The sequence below is a fragment of the Ceratotherium simum genome, chromosome 5 (assembly GCF_057802395.1).
Source record: "Ceratotherium simum simum isolate JZ-2026a chromosome 5, ASM5780239v1, whole genome shotgun sequence".
Taxonomy (NCBI): domain Eukaryota; kingdom Metazoa; phylum Chordata; class Mammalia; order Perissodactyla; family Rhinocerotidae; genus Ceratotherium; species Ceratotherium simum.
In genome coordinates, this window is record NC_141904.1 from 58,352,487 (window position 1) to 58,375,707 (window position 23,221).

At 49.9% G+C, this 23,221-nt stretch overlaps 1 protein-coding gene across 6 annotated transcripts in view; it reads left to right on the forward strand.

The window, feature by feature from the left end:
- Nucleotides 1-22,208, forward strand: part of FLNB (filamin B) — a 137,090-nt gene extending 114,882 nt beyond the window's left edge. For all 6 annotated transcript variants that reach the window (XM_087431224.1, XM_087431225.1, XM_087431226.1 and 3 more), the window contains 12 exons: nucleotides 645-803; nucleotides 1,102-1,305; nucleotides 2,363-2,515; nucleotides 2,622-2,744; nucleotides 5,829-6,095; nucleotides 6,714-6,851; nucleotides 7,883-7,998; nucleotides 11,202-11,334; nucleotides 14,020-14,196; nucleotides 18,574-18,792; nucleotides 19,361-19,564; nucleotides 20,528-22,208. In XM_087431224.1, the coding sequence (XP_087287350.1) occupies nucleotides 645-803; nucleotides 1,102-1,305; nucleotides 2,363-2,515; nucleotides 2,622-2,744; nucleotides 5,829-6,095; nucleotides 6,714-6,851; nucleotides 7,883-7,998; nucleotides 11,202-11,334; nucleotides 14,020-14,196; nucleotides 18,574-18,792; nucleotides 19,361-19,564; nucleotides 20,528-20,715 (2,081 nt within the window). In that variant the 3' untranslated portion in view covers nucleotides 20,716-22,208. The remainder of the gene's footprint in view (nucleotides 1-644; nucleotides 804-1,101; nucleotides 1,306-2,362; nucleotides 2,516-2,621; nucleotides 2,745-5,828; nucleotides 6,096-6,713; nucleotides 6,852-7,882; nucleotides 7,999-11,201; nucleotides 11,335-14,019; nucleotides 14,197-18,573; nucleotides 18,793-19,360; nucleotides 19,565-20,527) is intronic.
- Nucleotides 22,209-23,221: the final 1,013 nt, after the last annotated feature.

Consider the following 23,221-nt stretch of genomic DNA (forward strand, 5'->3'; position numbering starts at 1 on the left):
TCAAATAATACTTATTGCATGAATAAATGAGCTCAGAGATGCCCTTCAGCATCACTTACTAGATAGATGTTCTCTCCATTTTACAGATAGGAGAACTGAGGCTTGGGGAGAGAGTGGCGTAACCAAGTTCATGTGTGGGTATTCTGGGATTCAGATTGAGGTTATCTGCTTCAAAGCCCATGCTCCTAACCTCTGTTGTGCTCGCTGTGTTGGGATCACGCTCTCAGTGGGTTATAAAGAAGATGCGCAAGACAAGGTTCTTGCCCCCGAGGTGTTTAGACCTGTCTGTGAAGCAGCCAGCAGTCCTGTGGGGAACGTGATGAGCGTTTACTTGAAAAATGCCCAAGGGGATGGCAGACAGGTGGCAGATGCCTTCCACCAACAAAGATTCCTTTAAAAAGTGGTCCATGAAGACTCAAGCCTCCAGTTCTCACCAGCTCCAAGTCTTCCCGTTAACCAGGCCTAAGTAGAAATCATTCAAAAATTTTTGGTTAGGTCTGCTCATTGTCCAAGGCATGTTTTTTTCACTTAACTTTGGGTAGTGCTCACCTGTTCATCTGTAAACTGCATGTGGAGTGAGCGCTCCAGAGAGCAGGGTGACCACAGGTAATGGCAGCTGTGTTGGGGGCGCTGGTGTTTCCTAGACGACAGCAGACGGTGCTCTCAGGTGAAGCTGGGCTCTGCAGCTGACTTCCTGCTCGACATCAGTGAGACTGACCTCAGCACCCTGACGGCCAGCATTAAGGCCCCATCAGGCCGCGATGAGCCCTGTCTCCTGAAGAGGCTGCCCAACAACCACATCGGTGAGCCCAGGCTGCCTTCCTGGCTGGAGCTGGGACATCTTGGGTGGGAGATGGGGATTCCTTCAGTCCTTTACTGGGAGATGGTAGCACACTGGAGTGTGATATGATAAACCTGCTGGGTCATATGCGTGATAAAAGTCCAAGTGCGTTGCTGTATGGTGATGTTGACCACCCTCTTGGACACTCTGGGTTGCCAGAAAGTCGGGAAGGAAGTCATATATCCATTCTTGCAAGTATGTCTCTCTCCCACTTCCTCTCGTTCACCCCCTTGCTCACCCCAATCTGTGCTCCGGTCCAGGCATCTCCTTCATCCCCCGGGAGGTGGGCGAACACCTGGTCAGCATCAAGAAGAATGGCAACCATGTGGCCAACAGCCCTGTGTCCATCATGGTGGTCCAGTCCGAGATTGGTGACGCCCGCAGAGCCAAAGTCTATGGTCGTGGCCTGTCAGAAGGCCGGACTTTTGAGATGTCCGACTTCATCGTGGACACAAGGGATGCAGGTCTGTGGGGCAGTCCCAGGGGAAAGGCCCAGAGCTTGCGGGAACTGTCTGCTTTTTGCTCAAGCTGCCTCATCTTTTCATCCTACCAACTCCCTTGTCCTTCTGAGCATCCTTCAAGCTGTAGGTCCTTATACCTGCATTATCTTTTAAGCCCCATGACCATTGGTGAAATAAGTATTATTTTTGTTTTCTAGGTGAAGAAACGGGCTCACAGGGTTAACAGCCCCATCTCCTTCTGCCATTTGAACCTAGAGCCACTAAAACTCACAGATCTCTCTTTCATTATCTTTACTCCCACATTGTTCTCAGCTTCCCAGGGTCTCTCGGACTCATCCCAAGCAAAGAATGTTGGGCCAGCTGGCCAAGATCATGTTCAGCTGAGCAGTGCTTTCATGGAAATGAGGCATCTCACCCTGTTTCCTCTTTGAGATGGTTTGAATTAGGCTGAGCCTCTCCAAACTGCACCACATCCCAGTGTCATCTCCCATCTCCTTGAGTGATGGCCGTACTGATGACTTCTAGACAAAGTCACAGTCCCAGGGGAGAGGGCTGGGGAATTTCTGGTCGTGATGGGCTGATGCTTCCTATTGTTTCCTCATGTAGTTAAACCTTCAGATCTTCTGTCTTAGTGGGTCCCTGGCTAGACATCTGGGGCAGCTGGGGGCAGTTTAAAAATTCAAATTCTTAGACCTGCGTTGGGCGATAAACCCCCGAGGCAATGCATGCTGTTTTTAGAGGCATGTGGGCAGAGTGTCTTTCCCAGTGGGTTCTGCAGGACAGGTGCTCTGCAAGATATTAGTAGATATTAGTAGATAGGCTCAAGAAAAGGGTTCTGTGGTCACAGCCACATTCACCAGGTTATTTCACTACAGGATTTCTCAGAGCCTTTAACCTGCTCCTTTGCCCAGCGCTCTCCATCAGGGGCCACAGTTTCTTTCTTTCTGCTGTCTGGAAATAGCAGTTTGCATTTCCAGGGCCAAATGTCCTTTCTGCATGCATCGAGCTCCCCCTTCCCGATGAGCTGCTGTCACAACAGCCCTGGGCTACTGTGTTGCAGGTTATGGAGGCATATCCTTGGCAGTGGAAGGCCCCAGCAAAGTGGACATCCAGACGGAGGATCTGGAAGATGGCACCTGCAAGGTCTCCTACTTCCCCACTGTGCCTGGGGTTTACATTGTCTCTACCAAATTCGCTGACGAGCACGTGCCTGGTATGTGTGGTCCCCTCTGCCCTCCCTGGCTGGTGCTTAGGTTTTCTGTAAGTGCTGTGTACCACGGGCTCTGGGCTGCTCACGAGGGCCTTCTTGGTTCTTGCAGGGAGCCCGTTTACTGTGAAGATCAGCGGGGAGGGAAGAGTCAAGGAGAGCATCACCCGGACCAGTCGGGCCCCGTCTGTGGCCACTGTCGGGAGCATCTGCGACCTGAACCTGAAAATCCCAGGTGAGCACGAGAGGCTCATGGGTCAGGGCAGTGGGCACCATTGGAAACCAAGTCCAGGCACAGCCCAGAATGTACTGTCCAAGTCCCTTATGGGTGACTATTTTATTTTTTAAAATTTCAATTAATTAATTAAATTTTTAATACATATTTTAACAGAGGCCCATCTAGGAAAAATAAATGTTTACCTGCTACCTTTTTCTTCTTCCAAATGAATATAGCTTTATTGTGTCACATGGGGGAAAAATAGATGAGCTTTTAGATTTTAATTTGCTGTCTGTTGAATAGAATAATGTCAGAGAGAGTGCTGGCCCTGCTGATGCCAATATCTGGAAGTATTTAAGAGGTGTCAGCCCAGAAGCATCCTTCTACTTTCCATTCATCTCTTTCGTTTCTAAAATTAGAATGCGAGCTGTGCTGCAAGGCTGGCTGGGTGGGCCACATCCAGCCCTTTGGCGGTGAATTGTTCCCCATGGGGCCGAGTTAGCCAGTAAATGGCCGTAGTCTGTCTGAAATGTGGCCCAGGTTCTTTTTATAAAGAATCCTCCCAAAGAGAAGTTGCCGTGTGTGTGAAGGTTTTGAGGCCTCTCTGCCCAGAAGCTGGCACGTGCCATGGAGTTATAAATTCGGTGGTGATGGAAAATCTAGATAGTCTTCAAATGAAGCTCAGGTTATGATCTGGAATGGGGCTGTTTTTCTTTCACTGCCTCTCCTGTCTTTCCTAATATGTTGCATATCTATTTACTCAGCTTTCTCAGCAATACTTGATGGGTTCTTCCTGTGTAGACATGCCGGTGGTCACGCATGAATGTGGTAAAAGCCTCCTTATTTTAGTGTCCAGACAGAATCACTTAAAAAGAATGTATTTATTGTCATCATAAAAAGTTTATGTGCTCAAAAATGGGGGAAGTAAGTGTCACCTCACATCCCACATCCAGGGAGATTGTGGTTCATGTTTGAGGCACAAAGCTGGACCCTGGCTGCCTCCATCCTACCCTCATGGACACACGGGCCCGGTTTCAGATCACAGTGCACTTCTCACTCGCATTGTGGGCATCTTTTTTTTTTTTTTTTATAATTTTATTTATTTATTTATTTTTCCCCCAAAGCCCCAGTAGATAGTTGTATGTCATAGCTGCATATCCTTCTAGTTGCTGTATGTGGGATGCGGCCTCAGCATGGCCGGAGAAGCGGTGCGTGGATGCGCGCCCGGGATCCAAACCCAGGCCACCAGCAGCAGAGCGCTCGCACTTAACCGCTAAGCCACGGGGCCGGCCTATGTGGGCATCTTTCCACGTCAAAACATATACTTCCAGGGCTGGCCTGGTGGCGTAGTGGTTAAGTTCGCATGCTCCACTTTGGCGGCCCAGGGTTCACAGGTTCGGATTCCAGGTGCAGACCTACACACTGCACATCAAGCCGTGCTGCGGCGGCATCCCACATACAAAATTGGGAAAGATGGGCACAGATGTTAGCTCAGGGCTGATATTCCTCAGCAAAAAGACAAAGATTGGCAACAGATGTTAGCTCAGGGCCGGTCTTCCTCACCAAAAATATATATATACTTCCACCTCATGTTTTTAACGACTACATAAGATTCCATTTCATGTCTAGGTGCACCCCCATCCTTCATTCGGTTTTCTCATTTCACATTCACTCATTTCCATCCCTCAACTTCTATAATCGGTGCTCTGTGACATTCGCCACCATGTGCTCAGGCTGTCATCACACTGGACGGATGCCCAGGAGTGGGATTGCTGGGCCAGTACTTTTCAGGTGTTGCTACACCTTGGCAGAATGCCCTCCAGGAAATGAACTGGTGCCCATTTCTCCACTTTCCCACCAGCACTGGGCACTGTCTTTCGTTCTCACTTTGACCAGTCCGATGGAAAAATATTATCCAATTTTCGGTTTCATTTCTCTGGTCACTAGTGACGTGGACTGTGTTTTCATTTGTTTCCCATGTCCCATTTTGGAAATTATCTGTTCTGTTCTCTTTGCTTATCTGTCTCTTACTTTTGTGCCATGTGGATGGTTACCCTTTCCTTTGAGTCTCTTCTGGCTCTTGACTCCTTTTTACTCTTTTAGTTACTTGGTACCAGATGACTCTGGGTGAGACTCACTTGTCCCCTCATAACCTAAATGATCTTCTCTTATGGTTAGAATGGAGCTTCCAGACATCCTCAGGACCCAGACCACGTGGGGTGACCCTCTCCTCAACTCCCTTCCTTCCTCTGTCCTCAGGGCTCAAAGCCATGAGCTGCTCAGCCCAGATCCTGTAGGGCTGGCGAGTGCAGTTTCACGTGGCTCCAGGTGATAGCATTACTCGGTCATCCGGCATGGGGCACACCTGTCTCTACCACATCAGTGCAGGCGTGGTTGTTGGCATGGCATGAGCACCTCAGGTGGAGCAGATGTGGTCTGCTTCTCGGTGTTGGTGACCCGAGGCATTGCTTTTCTGGAAGTGTGGCCTCTGGTCTTCAGTTCGCTCAAAGCTTTGCTCACGCATAGTTTCCCCTTTGCTGTTAGGACCAACGTGTGTTCATCTTTTTCTCTAAATGCGTTTTGTCTCATTGCCCAAAAGAAATGCCAAGGCTTCCTGACGGTAAGAGATGATGGCTCTTGCACTTTCTGCCCCTACCTTCCTATGGAAAAGAGCCCCTATAAGCATGACGGATGGCCACATGTCGCCTTTGGCTTAGAAACGTCTGAGCCATCGTAGTTTTTATTTACGTGCTGTAACCATCAGCTCAGGCTCTGGTTTGAAACTGCTGTGTAGAATTAACTCAGCTCCAGCCAGGAAGGCTGTAAAAGTGCTTGGTGGGGCAAGAAGTGTCAGTGCCCCTAGAATGTTCTCTGCACTGGGTGGCTGGAAGAGACCTGCACTCTCCATGTGGGCCACAGCCACCCAGGGATTTGAGGGGGATGGGAGGGCAGGCATCCAGCCCAAAGGGGAGGAAGCATGAGCACCCCCCACCGCCAGGCTGCACCAGCTTGCCCTCTGCTGCTTGCCCTGTGTGTCCTGCTCTGCCTCGGCCCTTACCCTAACCCTCCTCTCTTTCTCCGAACCGCCTGTCCCCTTTTCAGAAATCGACAGCAGTGACATGTCAGCCCACGTCACCAGCCCCTCTGGCCGCGTGACCGAGGCAGAGATTGTGCCCGTGGGGAAGAACTCGCACTGCGTCCGGTTTGTGCCCCAGGAGATGGGTGTTCACACAGTCAGCGTCAAGTACCGCGGCCAGCACGTAACCGGCAGCCCCTTCCAGTTCACCGTGGGGCCGCTCGGCGAGGGGGGTGCCCACAAGGTCCGGGCGGGGGGCCCCGGCCTGGAGAGAGGAGAAGCGGGAGTCCCAGGTGAGCGTCCCGGGCAGGCTCTGCACTTGAAGAAGTTCCTGCAGTCTGTTCTCTGTTCTAGAAAGAAGACTTTGTATGTGTGGTTCTGATGGGTGGTATTAACGGGCAGTCTTTAAAACAAGGCTTCTGTGGCTAAGTATGTTTGGAAATTGCTAGCTTTACCCAAAGCTAAACAAGTTTCTTGCTGAGGGACTTCTCAGGGCCTATAATTTATTAGTGTGCGTGTGAGTCTAAGAGAGGAACAGAGTAATAAAACTTTGCAGAGCATCTTGCAGGGCTAACATTCTGTGGAATATGCTAGAATTCTACAAAACTGATTGTGAAAGTCCCTCCCAGTGATGGTTGCTGGTGGGAAGATCTGTGGGGACAAAACTGAACATTCTCATTTTTCTCTCGCTTGGTTTGGATGTATTCAAGAGATATCTGATTTCCCATGAACTTAGTGTAATCCTGGATGGTACCTGGGAAATGGGATATCAGTGATGCTCTTGCTTGGGTTCTGCTCAAGGTTAGAGGAAGAGACAAGGACTGGCAACAAACATAACCCGGCACTAAGGTTTCAGGAAGAAGAGGGGCCTGTACCAGGCTCTGTCACTAACAGGTGTTTCTTTGTCTCAGCCGAGTTCAGCATCTGGACCCGGGAAGCAGGCGCCGGGGGCCTCTCCATCGCTGTTGAGGGCCCCAGTAAGGCCGAGATTACATTCGATGACCATAAAAATGGATCATGCGGTGTGTCTTATATTGCCCAGGAACCTGGTATGTACTCAAGGGCCAACTGAGGACGTCTTCCTTGTTTGGGGATGGTTGGGTTGTAAGGAACAGAAACCCATCATGCTAACTTAAAGAAGAGATGAATTTATCTGTGTGGGCACATGGGAGCACCTCCTAGAAATCCAGTTGCAGGAAATCCAACCAGGCCTCAAAGGGGCAGGAATTCTCATTCTCCTTGTCTTGTCCTTCTCTGTCAGCCTCTCTGCTTCATGCTTTTGTTCATCTGCGTCATTCTTTCCACCGATCAGCCTCTCTCTGTCCACCCTCAGCCATTGGCTGTGTGGCTGCCTCGGAAGAGTGGCATCTGGGCTCTGAGCTCCGAGCAGGGGTTCTTAACCTTTTGTGTCCTTTTGGCATCTGGTGAAGCCTATGGGGACTGTTCTCAGGATAATATTTTTAAACACATAAAATATATCAGATTACAAAAGAAGTCAATCATATTAAAATATTGTTATCAAAATCTTTTTAAAGAAACAAATATGAAACATAGCAAAGTATACACATCTTCATTAATACATTGTCATAAGATTTGGTGACAGTCTGTTAACTACCTTAATTTCAAAGTAGTGATGAGTGTAAATGATATGTCACAGTATAGGTAAAACTGTGAAGTGGTATAAAAATATCTGATTTTTGGTAGTGACAAAGTCACAAGTCTTAATGTGCTGTGGTTTCTTGTCAACATTTCTCAAGAAAGGAAATGCTAAATTTCAGTTAGAGGTTAGTGAAAATAAAGTTGTAATTTTTTCCAAGTTTCATGGATCTCCTGAGTACTAGACACAGGCCCTTTGGGGGGACCCTGTGGGCCCAGGTTAAGAATTGTGCCCTCATGCAACTAAGAAAGTCATATTGGCCCAGCCTGAGCCAGGCGACCCGCCCTGAACCAGTCAGCCACGGCCATAGAGGAGGGCAGGGTCTCTAGGAAGGCATTTTAGCCGTAGGTAAAGAAGCAAGAGGCCACTCTGCAACCACCTTTCCAGAATCTCTGAAATGATGGAGCTTTCCTGTCCCTGCAGGTAACTACGAGGTGTCTATCAAGTTCAATGATGAGCACATCCCTGAGAGTCCCTACCTGGTGCCAGTCATCGCGCCCTCCGATGACGCTCGCCGCCTCACTGTTATGAGCCTTCAGGTGAGACGCAAGAAAGCATCCATCTCCTTGGCCACAGGCCAACCAGTGAGACCCTGGACTCCTGAGGCCGCTTCAATCCCCCCTTTAGTGTCGAGGGCACCCCCAGCACGTTTTGACCACAGATGTTGCCAATTAGAAGGGAGCTTTCCTGTGGCGGAATCAACTCCCCACACATTTAGGATATGAGACAGTTGGGGCAAGCAAGAACAGCCACCGTCAACAAGACACCTCAACGTTTGGGGACAAGTTTGTTTTTTAAATATTTATTCTAGAGAAACAAAAGAAGCCTGTTAATAATTGGTTAAGGGATAAAGAGGGCTTTCAAAACAAAACAAACACAAACTAACAGTCTGGTTATGTTTAACCTGCTATTGTTGGCTTCCTTTTCCTTAAGAAAGTCAATTGCAACATATTTTATTATGATGGTTTATTTATAATAAATGTGCAAGACACTATGTTAAGAACTTTATCAGTGTTACCTCATTAAATCCTTGCAACAGATTGGTGAGTAGGTTTCTCTTGACCCCATTTTAAAGTTGAGAAAACTGAGGTACAGAGAAGTTATGGCTGCTGGGAACTGGCTAGTATAAGGCAGAGTGAGGTCTTTGGCCCCAGAACCTGTGCTCCTAACTGTGGCCTCCTTAATCCCTACCCTGGCGTTATGGCAAGTGCTTACATAGTCTAACCTATTGGGATGCCAGGAAATGCACCTTTTCACCCTGTCTTAAGCAGGCCACTTAATTCAGGGTTGCATTGGAGCCTTCAGGCAAACTAACACTGGGGACGCCTTTGGATCTTTGCTCAGGACCCTGAAAAATAATTAGGCGTCTGAATCAGGAGTAGCAGTTCAGTTTTGGAATAACTCCAGAATCCCAAAATATGGTTTCTGGTTAAAAGAGTTTCTGAATAGCCTTCAGCTGCCCTCAGTTCTTGAAAACACTGGATTGATTAAAACCCAATCTCGTGTCTCAGATTGGTGATATCATTGGATCTAGTTCCATACACTTGGTTTACATTTCAGAGTCTAACCTTACCCGGACGGGCGTTAGGACTGCTGGTTGCCCCACGCATCAGGGAACCAGACAGAACCCACACCGGAAGCACGGTCCACAGATTGCAGAGGCCTCACCTGGAGAGTACCAAGGGTTCTGACTGGTCACTGTGGTGTAGATGTTTTTCTTGTGTTTCATTTAAAGGCTTCTTAACAGAAGCTCCTTTATGGCCAACTTAACTAAAACCTACGGAGGGAGATAAGCCAGCACTTGTTGAGGGCAAAGAGCTGCCCTCATGCATCTCGAAGATTTCTTTCGGATCTTCCGAGGCGTTTATCTCCCTCTTGAGGGTTTAGTGGCAAGCGGATTCAGGTAATGTAAGCATTTCTGTCCAAAAGGACCTGGTTTGGAGACGTTGTCTCCAGAAAACTTTTCTGTCCAGTCCTCTCATCACAGTTTGGTTGTAAATATTTATTTCAAGAAGTATGCAGTAAGCTGTGTATCCATGAAGCTTTTGTAACCCGCTGCTACAGCAGGAGGGACATGTGTGTCAGCTTCGTCCCCTGTTCTTCCCGGGCCACTTGATGCCGAGTGATATGTAAATTATTTATCGGAGATTTCCTGGAGGTCTGCTCGGCCACATCTGGTGCTGGTTAGGAAAGAGAGGCGTGTATTGTTTTGTCTTGCTTTTGAGGCTTTTTAGAAAATTGGAGTCGGCTGGCATTTTGTGGAGGAGGGGTGGTGGGATGGGGGTGATCTGGCGATCAAAGACTCCTTAATTCTGTGTTCAGTCCTCTCTCCCTGGTCTGTAGCCTCTAGGGCAGTGCAGTCTCATAGGAGGTCCTGCAACAATGGAAATGTCCCACATCTGTGATGTGCAGCATGGTAGCCACTAGCCCCATGTGGCTATTAAGCACTTCCAGTGTGGCTGGCGTAACTGTGGAAGTGAATTTTTAATTTTGTTTAATTTTAATTGATTTCAATTTAAATATACATAGCCACATGAGGCTAGTGACTACTGAATTAGCACAGCTTTAGTGCCTTGCTGCTAAGATGTGCTCCTTAGACCTGCAGCCTCAGCATCGCCCAGGAACTTATTAGAATCCTAGAATCCGAGGCCCCATCCCAGACCCGCTGAATCAGAAGCTGCATTTTTACAAGACCCCCAGGTGCTTCGATTACACATTAATTGCGAGCCCTGCTGCTTTAGAGCTGTCGTCTGAAGAGTGACGGTCCAACCAAATTTACATCAAAACTGCTGGCCTGTAAAATTTTGCTACTCAGGATTGGCCAATCTTAAAATATCTTAAGCATCTAAATTTCTAATCCCCTCCTCCCAGAAGAGGCTGTAGTTACCAAGACAAAGCATGGAGAATGAAACTGATCCAGTGAAGAACGAAAGCTATACTTCTCTCTGTTGCTTTTTTTGGGGGTACAGACAACTTCTAAATGCATATTACTATTTAACAATAAGCTGACATTTTTGAGCCTTTCTATGTATGGGCCAGGACCTGTGCTGAGTGCTCTGAATGTGTAACTTCATTTCATCCTCACAGCAGCTCTCCGAGATAGATTGGGTTACTGTGCCCATTTTACAGATGAGGAGACTGAGACTCAAAGGGGTTAACTCAATTATATAGCCAGGAAATGGTAGTAACCTCAGGTCCTGCTCATTCTTGACCACTGTGCAGTCCTGCCTCCCTTGCACGTGTAGCCCTTTACAAGTTTATTAAAAGTTCTCCCCATTCCTATCTTTGAGATAAAAATACAGCAGTGGTATAAAACTTTGTTCATGTTAGTGGGTGTGTGGTTTTGTCAGCTGCTGGGCTTCTCCTAAAAGGTGAGGCCGTTTTTTTTTTAAATCTGGAAGATGCTGGGTTTTCTGGCCTGTACAGATGTTGTTTGGGATGCTGAAACTATAGTCCTGTTTACTGGGATGTCTCAAGTCTCCAAACCCAGTAACCATCTCTTCCAGCCTGAATCAAGATGGTTTGGGTACCAGACCGTGCAGATGTGTGTCTCTGCTGTCTTATATTTCATGCTAGAAATGTGGAATGACCCACCTGGTCTTCTGTGGTCACGTATTATATGGATAAACATTCTGGGTCCATTTGCATGAGAACCGTCCCCCAGAGTCCCCGGTCGGGTCAGTGTGTGCCACTGAGCAGGGATGCCAAGGGCCATAACCTCTCTAATGTATTAAATTCTCAGGAATCGGGATTAAAAGTTAACCAGCCAGCCTCCTTTGCTATAAGGTTGAATGGGGCAAAAGGCAAGATCGATGCAAAGGTGCATAGCCCCTCGGGAGCCGTGGAGGAGTGCCATGTGTCTGAGCTGGAGCCAGGTAAGCAGGAGGCCGGTGTGCGGGTCCCAGACCAGCACCTCCCCAAGGAGTGTTCCTGCAAACGTGCACCCCAAGGCCAGCGAGGCTTCAGATTCCCTTTGTGTTGTTGCCAGACACTGGTTATAAATTAGGTATAAACATTTGCCAGGGACAGGAAGCTACTTTGGGATTTAACACCCCTTCTTCTTTTTTCCCCCACAAATACTGCTTTATTTTCTGTTGTTTTTCAGATGTCCTTTTACATTACATTCATTGTGATTTTCTTTCATACTGTAACAAAACCTTACAGATTTTTATTATATTGTTAGGACATGAGTAAGTACACTTTGACCTCACTTTACTCTGAGGGAAAGGTCAATTGATGTTCATCTGTAAATTTAAATTTAAAGAGAATCTGGGTCTCTAGTATGCTTAAAGCATAAGATTTTCTTGTCTGCTGCCTTGATGTATGGAATTCTCTGATGTCAGTTGACTTCAATGAGACATTTTGCCAGTGAACAGAAATTTATTTAGTGTCAGAGATTTGGCAGTGAGGTAAGGCTGGGGAAGACGTGATTCCTGCCCTCAAAGACGAGCTCAGAGCTGAGTGAGGACCTGGGGGTAAGAAACCTGCAGGACACTAGTGAAGTGCCAAGGTGATCACCAATACCACAAGAGACTGAGAACCAAATGGTGAAGATGATCAGAGCAGGAGACAAAAGTGGTTTCTGCCTTGGCAAGGTCAGGAGGGCTTCTCAGAGGAGGTGACACTGAATGTGGGCCCTGATGCATGAGGAAGAGCCCTGTGATCACTGCCCGTATTAGGCATTTGCTGTGTGCCCTGCTGTGTGTACAGTGAGGGTAGAAATCAAGGACGTGGGTTAGCATTTAGATGTCTTTCTCCCATTGGGAAGAAAAGGAAAGGGCGCTGGGGAGCCTCAGAAGGAACAAATGTTGGGCATGGGTATGCTGATCAGGTCTTAGTTTAAGTCTGACCACATCATAGAGAATGTTATCGGAACATCTGAAAGGCAGAGTGGCGAGCTGATGCTCCCAGAGTGGTCCGTATGAGAAAATAATATTAATCAGCAGCGTTAGAAATGGAGAGGAGGGACTTGAGGCCAGGGAACTATAACACTTGGTGAGCAGTTGGCCACACGGAATAAAAGTCAATTCAGGAAGGTTACATATAGCTTGGCGTTTGGGTAGAAAGATGATGACGCAGTTAGCAAAACTAGAGACAGCCAGCCATGAGTGGGCGAGGGCTGGTCAAGGCATTACAGAATTTAATATTTTATTTTGAGGGAGTTTTGAAGTGTCTCCCAGATATCTAAATGAGGGCGTTTAATAGATCTCTACAGCATTGGGATTTAGCAAACTAGTGAAGTGTGGCATCCTCAGCCCCAGACAGTATTTGAAGCCCAAGGGTGTGTGAGACCACCAGCATGCCACAGGATGCAAATTACAGAACACCCAACTCAAGCCAACTCACACAGTAAAGGGCCTGTTAATTCACATAACTGCAAAGTTCAGGATCTAAGGTGGACTTCGGCAACATTTTAATTCAGCCATTCAGCTGTGTCCTCCAAGGCCCCAAATATCTTGCTCTTTCTTCTGCTTTGTGGGCCTCCTTCTGAGACTGGCCTTCCTCTTGGTGGCAAGATGGCTGCAGCAGCACCGACTTCCCATCTTCACACCACATCAGCCAAAGAGACATCCTCTTCTGAAGATTCTTTCTCAGAAGTCTAAGACGCTCCTTTCCCAGACGTCTCCAGCAAACCTCCCTTCCTATCTCACTGACCACTGAACACTCATGCCTGTTCCTGTGTCACTTCCTGTGGCTAAATGCTATGTGCTAATTGACTTAGGTTTGGGGAAAGAAGAATTTTCCCTAATTAGCTAGATCCAATCAAGGAGTATACCCGCCTGTGGGAGTGGGGTCAGCTTCCCTTGAAGCACATTGGCTTTAAGAGAGGAGGGGTGGGTACCCAACTGGGGACTGTTGAAGGATATGGGGTGGGCAACTCCATGGAGATGTTCACCTCTGGAGAGTTCCAGAGGAGAAAGATGAGGGTTGGGGTAGAGCTTTGCAGAACAAAAATTCTGAAGAGGGCGAAGGGTACAAGGAGCCAGGGAGAGGCTGAGAGACTGACTGGAGAGGGAGGAAGAGAACAGGCCGTCTGCATCCCAGGTGGCAGCACTCCAAGGAGGAAGGGTAGTCAGGTGGTATGCGACGGTAGATATTCTGGGTGTCCATTTCAGTTAACAGATTGTCCTGCCACCTGCTGTGTCCCACACACACTGAAAAACTGGCTGGTGGTCTGTGGGGCTGTTGTTGTCTGGGAGCTTTATTAAGGAGCATTAACCCCAGTTGGAACCCTTTTTACCCCTTCAAGTGCCCAAGTGGAGAAACTCTGTGAGAAGCAAGCTTTCAGAAAGGAAGTGTTCTTCTGAGGCAGAGGCCACAGAGGATTAAACATTGAATTTGAGATTTGGATGCATTTCCCAAAGGGCTGACTAGGGACACACAAATAGGCCCATCTGGTTTTGAAATCCAACACACTGGGTGCCAGGCTTCCAGTCAAACTGTTGCTTATTAATGATTTAAAATTGGCCATCTCAGCTTGACCGCCTGTGCTTGTCCTCACCTAACTCGGTGCTGTCCACGTGCCCGGTTTCACCCCGTGTCTCTGCTCACTCTCCTAGATAAATATGCTGTTCGCTTCATCCCCCACGAGAATGGCGTCCACATGATCGACGTCAAGTTCAACGGGAGCCACGTGGTTGGAAGCCCCTTCAAAGTGCGTGTCGGGGAGCCTGGACAAGCGGGGAACCCCGCCCTGGTGTCTGCCTACGGCGCAGGACTTGAGGGGGGCACCACAGGTAACACATGACCTCTGCCTCTCCTCCTTGACTGAGCCGGCTCCGGGGCAGAGCCAGATGGAACTCTTCAAGCCCCGCGGAGGCCTTTTGTACGCTCTCCCCGGGGAATCTGCAATAACACACACTTCGCAGCCTCTCCCTCTCTAGAGTCATTTTGGGAGATGTGATAAATCCAGACTGAGGGCTTGATGGCCGTGTTATCACAGCTCATTACCGTCGTGCTTCAGCTCTCTTCCTTTGCCAAATTCCTTGACGTTAGGGCCGGGCGCTATCTCTCCCTCTTGGGGAGGGAATACGGCACAGCGTCATTTGTTTTGAGGGTTTCCTTGCCTGCACAGAATTCATGATGCATGTAAAAGGCCTCCTGGGAGGTCCCCTACCCATCGGCTCCTTTAGTGGTCCCTGGGCTCCCAGAGACACATTGACTCGGCAGTAAGACCTGTCGCGGCCTGTCTCCTCCTTTTACTCTCTGATCCTAATGGAGGAGGAGAAAAGACTGAAACAAAGAATTGTGAAGCTTTTTTGGACTCATTACATTATTTTTAATCTTGGCCACAGAGGGGACATGTTTGATTGTGGAAAATATAGGCAGCGAGGACATATATAAAGTGAAACTCGCTCCGTCTCCTTGCTTTTCCTTCCTCCCTCCGCCAAGGTCCTGGAGGAGACACTGCTAACAGTTCAGGGGAGGACCTTCAGGCTCCCTGTTTCTTTGTCGGTCTTCATTCTTGGTCACTTGGCTGCTTAGCTAGCTGGCTCGTTAGAAAGGTAGACACATAGTTTTGCTTTTATTTTACAGAAATAATCTCAGTGCACATATTGTTGTGCACCTTGCTTTTTTCACTTAAAGAACTTCCCATGTCAAGCCATACAGATCTACCACGCTTTTTGATGGCTGTATTAGTAGTCACACTGTGAACCTAGAGGTGGGCATTGGGTGGTGTCCAGTGTGTCACTATTATGGAGACTGCCAGAGGGGGGAGTGGGTCCACGAGGCGTCTCTGCAGGAAGGTCCGCAGGCGTGGACTCACTGGGACACGGTTTACATTTGGTGTTACTTTGGGCCCTCTTAGAAAGGCAGCCTGGTCCCGGTTTCTCAAGTCCCTTGTGTGGGTGCATTCTGCTCTTGGTCTCCCCCTACTGCGGGGCGTGGGACAGAGCAGACCTGTCTCCTAATGGGCAGGGGCGTGAGTGGCCAAAGTTGTCTGACATCCAGCCCTGGGAGCAAGTGTCCTAAGTGCAGAGGGGCCCTGCCCAGGTGCAGGGGTGACTGACGGGCTGGCCTGCCACCCCGGGATTCTGGCCATAGCAGTGGCCTCAGCAGAACCACCCACGGGGGCAGTGGACTCCCCAGGGCCATCCAGTCTGGCTCCACACTGAACTCCAGGCCAGCAGCTTGCCCTTTGTAAAAGGCACGGTATCATTTCACCCTAGGTGATGTCTATTTTACAGACGAGGAAAGTGAGGCTCAGAAAGGCTGACTCTCTCCCCAGGTTTACTTAGCTGGGAGGGGCAGAACCAGGAGTCAGTCCAGGTCCACAACCTCAAAGCCTATGCCCTTAACCCCTGAGTTTTACTGCCTGCCTAAGTGGCTGGCTCACCCAGAGGCGGTGACTGCACCTCTGGCCTGGTCTATGGGGTGTCCTAACCCAGGACCCCTGTCCTCCCCGCTGCCCTGGAATGGTTCCCAGGCAGTAGTACAGGCATGTGGCCCCTGGCAAGCCACCCACTATCGAAGCCCAGGTGGGGTCCTCCTGGCACCTGGAGCCACAGCAGGCCTTGGTCCAGGCCCCACAGCAGCCACTGAGGTCTCCCGCAGCTGCCAGCAGCCGTCTCACCCTCCCGCTGGGTCACACCTGCTGTGCCCGTGGCCTCTCACGCTTCCTCTTGGCAGTTCACACGCCTTCTCAGGAGCTCTCGGGAGTTTCAGGCTACGCTTTGCAAGTGCTGGGTGCCGCTGAGAGAAGGAACTGGTCTTGCAGGGCGACTCCCAGCTAGGAGGGAGAGGTACAGAGCACGCCTATTTCTAACCCTGTGTAAATATTGCTCTTGTCAAGGGGAAGGCATCTTGTTTTTCTAGTCCTCCAGCTCCCAAGCCTTTTCCCAAATATCCATCCCAAGATTACACAGCTGCAGTGTGCATGGAATGAAAAGGTATCTGTGCTCGGCTGCTGGAAGGCCTGGCATCCTGACCTGTGGGACAGAGCAAACTTCCCTGTGTTTTTATGGGTGGGCTTGCTGTGTCTCTTGGCTTGAGCTTTAAATGGTCCATTCTGCAGGTTTTGGAGCAGGGGAATGTGGAGAATTTGGGGTGGGACTGTCGGCTGCAGAAGAGATGAGAAGTAGGGAGTTAGACCAGGGAGTTCCAGACTCTCTGGATTGAAAGAGCAATTTTCCTGATGAAATGCTCCAGGAGGTGTAATGGAAGAGCCTCCTTCCCTCCCTTTACCCCTTGCCCACCTTAATGATGGAGTAGGGCTGCATTAAACACACATTAAACTCGCAGGAACTTAGCTGTACATACATGGGTATGGGGGAAGACCACCATGCCCGGGGATGTTTGGCTGTTGTATTGGTTCTAGCTGGAGGCAGTGGTGAGAGGGACTCCCGCATGTGGATTTTTTTCTCCTGTCTTCTCTCGGGCAAGTGTATCAGCTCTAAGCTGGACAGACTTTATGTTTAAATCCCAGTTCTGCCATTCCCCAGCTGTGACCTAGGACAAGTTATTTGACCTCACTGAGCCTCCACTTCCTTCCTGTAAAATGGGAATAATAAGGGAGCCCACCTAGTAGGTTGTTCCAGGCAGCTCTTGTCCTGTAATTTCTTATTTCCCTTTTCCCGCCTCATCTTCCCTGCCTTTCTGGGCCCTCACAGTCAGGATGAGCTGATTTTTCTCAGGAATCGAGCAGCTTGTTAAAAGGGTGAGGCTTCTTTCCACTGCAGCCAGGTCTCTTCACCTTCACTTTAAAAGTACCTTTCCTTATCTTTCCTTGCAGCTGCTTTCTAGAAATGCTGCCCGGGTGGTTGTTTACCACCCACTCCCTCCCCCGCACAGCCTCACTTCGGCAGCTGCTTCACGAGGGGCTTCTCAGCTGCACAGTTTAGATACAAGGTGGAGATAGTGGGGGGCCCTGGGAGCCGCAGGAGCTTCCAGAAACAGCTGGGTTGCGTTTGGGGGTGTGCATGATAGCAGCTCCTTTGTTTTATTGATACCAGAACAATCGTTCTTTCTCTGGCCTAGGAGCTATAATTAAACCAAAATAGTTCCCAGCTGGGGCAGCGTCCAGGGCTCTGGAAAAAGCACGGCCCTCTGTGGGGTTGCTATGCCAGGGACACCCTGTAGAGGGCACTGTAGCGGGCATGCAGCTGGTGTCTGGGCACCCAAGCTGCCCTCACTGACCACCTCATCCTCCTCTGAACTGGAAAGGGGCCTGAGGGAGTGTGGGCTTTTTCGGGGCAGTAGGCTCTGGCAGGAATGCTACCACGGTCATCAGATTCCTAGCTTTCCTTTTGTCACAAGGCAGGATATCTGTACAGGAGGCCCTCGTGGGCCAGGCAAGAGGTAGGGTGTCTGGGGGCTGCAGTTAGGACATCCGAGGCAGCCCCACTCTCCGTCCAGTGGCCGAGAGATGGGCCTGGGCTCTGGAGCCATGCAGACTTGTTCAGATCCCAGCTCTACACTTTCTAGTTTGTAGCACTGACTGGCAAGTGCCTGAACCTCCCCAGCCTCAGTTTCACTTGTCAAATAGGATAAATGATGCTTAGCACAGGAGTCTGAGTGCTGCAGGTGCTACTGTTGGGTCTGTTCTTGTTGCTGGTATTCATGGCAGAGTCTGGGGGCTGGCAGATCCAAGCAGCTGCCCCAGTCTTCAGCTTGGTGTCTGGGGTGAGGAGCCTGAGGAGGCAGGAGGAGACGCTGGGCCTCCTCCGCTTCTCCAACTCCTCCCAGAGGAGAAAGGAAAGGTTAGAGGGCCCCACGCGTCCCCTCCCCCTGGAGGCAGAGCTGGACCCTGATGGCTGAAGCAGCACTTCAGGCTCACAAAGACAGCCCGGGCTGCTCACCCTCAGCCCCGGCTCATGCCCAGAGGCCAGAACAGAGTGTCCAGGTGGGTGGTGCTTATGGGCGAAATGTCAGCCACACTCCCGCCTCCGTCTTGGAAAGGGAGTTACCACCCCCTAGAGCCTGAGGTTCTCCGTGCCAGGAGCTCAGGCTGGTACTGGTGGGTTCCCACACTACCAAGGCGACCCCTTTGTAAGGGATCCTGTGTGTGCCCCCCGACCACTGCTTCAGTGCGCCCCAGGAAAGCTCCCCAAACCACACCCCCTCATCCCTCCAAACCATCAACGTGGTATTTGTTCCTTCTTCGTTTCTCACAGGTATCCAGTCTGAATTTTTCATCAACACCACCCGAGCGGGGCCGGGGACATTATCCGTCACCATTGAAGGCCCGTCCAAAGTTAAAATGGATTGCCAGGAAACCCCAGAAGGGTACAAAGTCATGTACACCCCCATGGCCCCTGGAAACTACCTGATCGGCGTCAAATATGGTGGGCCCAACCACATCGTGGGCAGTCCTTTCAAGGCCAAGGTGACAGGTAACAACCAAACCCCTTTGAAGTTATTCTTACCCCCTGTGGAGCTGGTCTTGTCAGACTGTCAGTAGAGCTGTTTGATAGTAGGAACTGCAGATGATTTTAGACGTGTTGAATCTACTTTGAATCTTGAATGTAAAGAAAGGGTAGCGCCTGTCAGAGGGGAGTGCACGTTCAAAACTTGCAAAATAAGTGAGCAGAGTGGGAGTGTTAGGTGGATTTCTGTCTCTAACAGAAAAGAAAGGTTTACCTATTTGAAATCTTACATATTTGTTTAGATCAGGGCCTAAAAAATATCCTCATTTCTAACTTTCACTTTTAAAATAATGAAAGGGTTTTATTAAATTTACAAAAACGTGCCTCCTTCAGAACACTGGAAAAACACCAAATAGTAAAAACCACTTCACAGCCCACCACCTAAGGTAACCACCATCACTATTGAGGTGAATTCCTTACATATGGCTCTTTCTGTGTGCTTTTCTGTTATATAAGTAGTATAGGTTCATTGCAGAAAAATTAGAAAATTCAGATAAGGCCATTCATGCCCGCCTCCCTCCCTTCTGTGTCCCAGGCCAGCGTCTGGTCAGCCCTGGCTTGGCCAACGAGACCTCGTCCATCCTGGTGGAGTCGGTGACCAGGTCCTCAACGGAGACCTGCTATAGCGCCATCCCCAAGGCATCCTCGGACGCCAGCAAGGTGACCTCCAAGGGGGCGGGCCTCTCGAAGGCCTTCGTGGGCCAGAAGAGCTCCTTCCTGGTGGACTGCAGCAAAGCTGGTAGGCAGCCTGGCCCTGCCCGAGGGTGGGGGCAGAGGCAGGCTGTGCACTCTCTACACTTTGATCTTTCCTGCTCAGGTCCAGCAGTGCCCACCCACCCTGTAACCCAGCCACTTGCAAGTAACCGTGTTCATTACCCTGTTCTCTTGCACTTAATATTTTTAAATTATTTTCCTCTCTTTTGCCTCTTGATTCTTTCAGATGACCTCAAGGTAAAAAGGAAAGGTAGAGTTATCTCCATTAGAGATGGGAAACTGAATCAGTAACCTGGCCCCTTCTCTGCCACTTATTGTTCTAATTGCAGTTTGAACTTGGGTATTTATTTGGGTGTCAGTGGTTAGATGCCTAGGTTCTGGCATCTAGCACTTCCGGGCTGGAAACCGGGCTCCATCACTTCTTTCCTTCCTTCCTTCCTTCCTTCCTTCCTTCCTGTCTGCCCACCTTCATTCATAAAGATTATTAGCCATGTGACCTTGGGAAAATTACTAAATCTCTTTCCAAAGTCAGTTTCCTCTTCTCTAAAATGGGAACAATAATAGTACCTTCCTTAAGGTTCTTATGAGAATAAATGAGATCAGAATAGCCAACACTTACAAAGCCCTTACTGTGTGCTAAAGGCTTCACATAGAATAACTCCTCTAAACCTCACAACACGCCCATGAGGTAGGTGCGAGTGTCATCCCCCATATACAGATGGGGAAGCTAAGGCAAGGAGAGGTGAGGTTCCCTGTCCAAGGTCACCCAGCTAGGAAGTGGCAGGGCAGGGATTTGGGCCCACACAGTCAGGCTCTATGAGTCCTGCTCATGATCACCATGCTCTCCTACCTCTCAGAGGTCCCCAGCATCACTGTAGAAGCTCAACAGGCAGGAACTGGTATCTTTTCTTTGGCCCCCATATCCCATCCCTTCCTCTGCCTGCCGGGCTGCGTCCTCACGGAATAACCACCTTCCTCTGCCTCCCAGGTTCCAACATGCTGCTGATTGGGGTCCATGGGCCCACCACCCCCTGCGAAGAGGTCTCCATGAAGCACGTGGGCAACCAACAGTACAATGTCACATACGTCGTCAAGGAGAAGGGGGATTATGTTCTGGCCGTGAAGTGGGGAGAGGAACACATCCCCGGCAGCCCCTTCCACGTCACGGTGCCTTAAGACAGTTCTCATCAAATCCTGGGAGTAGTTGTGGTGGTTGCTTTTGTTGTTTGTTTGTAACTCGTTTTGTACAAAGTTCTCCGGCCTGTTTGTGGGTCTGAAACCCTATCCCAAAAACATTGCAGTTCTAAAGTGCCTTCAGAAGGAAGTCCTAGACTTGACTGTTTAGGGAACGTGTTGGGGACGCTTAAGAAATGCAGACTCATTCGATGGGCTGAGAAGATTCCGTGTACACTGGGTTCAAAGCGGACTTCTTGGTGGCACAGATCACCCCCTGCAGACAGACCAACAACACAGGCAAGAGTGACATTTTTAAAAAATGAAAATGGCTAGCCAATTTATGAAACGAGACTGGGGGGAAGGGGCAGGGAAAAAGAAGAGACCTAGTTGAGGTTGTCATTTAGAAAAGACGACGGCTTAAAGCCAGCTTCCTCCCTTCCCGTGCCCCTGTTACATGAGGTGGACAGCATTGTTTTGACACTAATTACCACCCTGCCCTGCTCTGTGGCCTTCTTACAGCTCTCCAAGGGCAGAATGTAGGGGGTGGCAGACTAGCCTGAATGGCCTCCCCCCTCATTCTGCTGATTATTTCCCTGCACAGTCATAGAGTGTGACCATCTTGGCAGCCATGTTTTTGCTTTTGTTTTTAAAGTCCATTTCAGTCGCTGGGTCTGAGGAAATGCTGCAGGGGCAAGGAGCCCCCCACTTGCCAAAGATCCCTTTTTTAACCAACACTAGCCCTTGTTCTTAACACACGCTCCAGGCGTCTGTCAGTCTGATGAGTCTCAGCAACACGTTCAAAGTGACCACAGGTGGGTCTGTGTGTTAGCGGAGGCCTGCACTACACTTCCACCCCCAGTCAGCTCCAGGGGTCACTTTTTCTGGAAAATAATTATAGATAGGAAAGAATGAAACTCCTGCCGACCTTTGGCCTAAAAGTCAGGGAACTGTGGAGGGGGAGAAGGACAGCAGCTCGTCGGTGGTCCTTTGCCGCTGGCAGAAACAGTGAAAGCTACGTAGCTGACAGTGGCTATTTTTGGCCCTGACCACACGTCATCTGAGGCTGTTTGGAAAGCAGTGTGCACGTGCAAAATTCCAAAAAGGAGGTGTAAGGCATTTTGCACGCCTTCCTGCACACCTGCTTTGGAATAAAGTTAAAGCGTTCCGGGGCACTGCCTGTCTGCAGGGCCCAGATGTGGGTGTGGTCTGGGCAGGCAGACCTTTCGGATTTGCTGCTTAGTCCTGAGGAAGTGGCCACTGTCATTGAGAGTGCCTCTGTGGATGAGACAGGGGTGAGCTGGGCGACCTTCTCAGGTGTAGCCGCTGGGGGCGAGTGTTGGCAAAAACCCATCTGTTAGAAACGGGAGCGGCCCGCAGCCTGATGTGCAAGGACCACAGGCCTCGTGAAGTGGGATGTGGGAGCGAAACTGGAATCAAATGCCGTCTGTAAATTGTATCTTGTAACTTATTAAATACGATGTTTGCTCCGTAAAGCTCCCCTGGCGTTCTTGGATGGTGTCGTTGCTGAATAAATGGTTTGAGTCTCTGACTGGCTCTCCCAACGCCTGGCCAAAGGGGCACAGATTAGCAACTTGTTTTGACAGTGAACTTGCCCCTTTTTGCAGGGGGAGGTCTTGTTTCTCTGTGTGCCTCAGTGGGAGTTTATCCAGACCTGCCAGGCCTAAGAGTGAGGGGCCCCGACACCCACACAGCCCCCTGGAGAGGTTTGCTGGGGCTTGCCTGGTTAAGAGTCCCAGCTAGGAAACCCACCTAGGGGAAGGCTGTGGTCCAGAAGGAGGAGAACGAGAGAGAGCAAGCCTTTTTCCTGATGACATGGGAACCCTCATTTTAGGGGATTTCTTCAGGCAAGAAGCTTTGTCACCTGTCCTCCCACTGCCCCTGGAGAGCGGGGTTCATATTTGGTGTTACAGTCTTCCCCTCCCTTCTCTCCTGCTTCTCCTGTCTGCTAGTGAGAGCTTCTGCCTGCTGCATGCTTGGGCTGCCCCTCACCTCCTCACCCTCACGGCAGTCCCGTGATGCCGTTTTACAGCGATGGCACTAACTCAAGTGCTGCATGGGTGTGTTTGCGGTCTCAAGGCCTGCTTGGGGCAAACCCTGGGCCCCCACCTCTTTTGTCCCCAGAGTAGGAGCTTTGCCTCCCTGGTTATGCTGCTGTGGGAGCAGGAGCCCCCAGATAAGCCCCTGGCAGTTGCCATGGTGATGGGAACCCCTAGCCTTCCACCCGGGGCGAGGGTTGGAGGGAAAGGCAGGGAAGGAAGACAGGATCCTTTTGTGTGTTTCTTCCTGACACCCAGCTGGTGATCAGGATAGTGAGTGTTTACCTGTGAGCGCTGGGAGGAAGGCTGGAGGAAAAGAGGCTTTCTCCTGCCCCTCCTTGTGGAGGGAGCACCCTTATCTGTGAGCCTGTGCTGTGAATGACTGTTCCTGGACTCCCAGGAGGTCTGTGGGCTTGGAGGTGTGCAGGCTCTGCCCAGGGGGGTCTGGA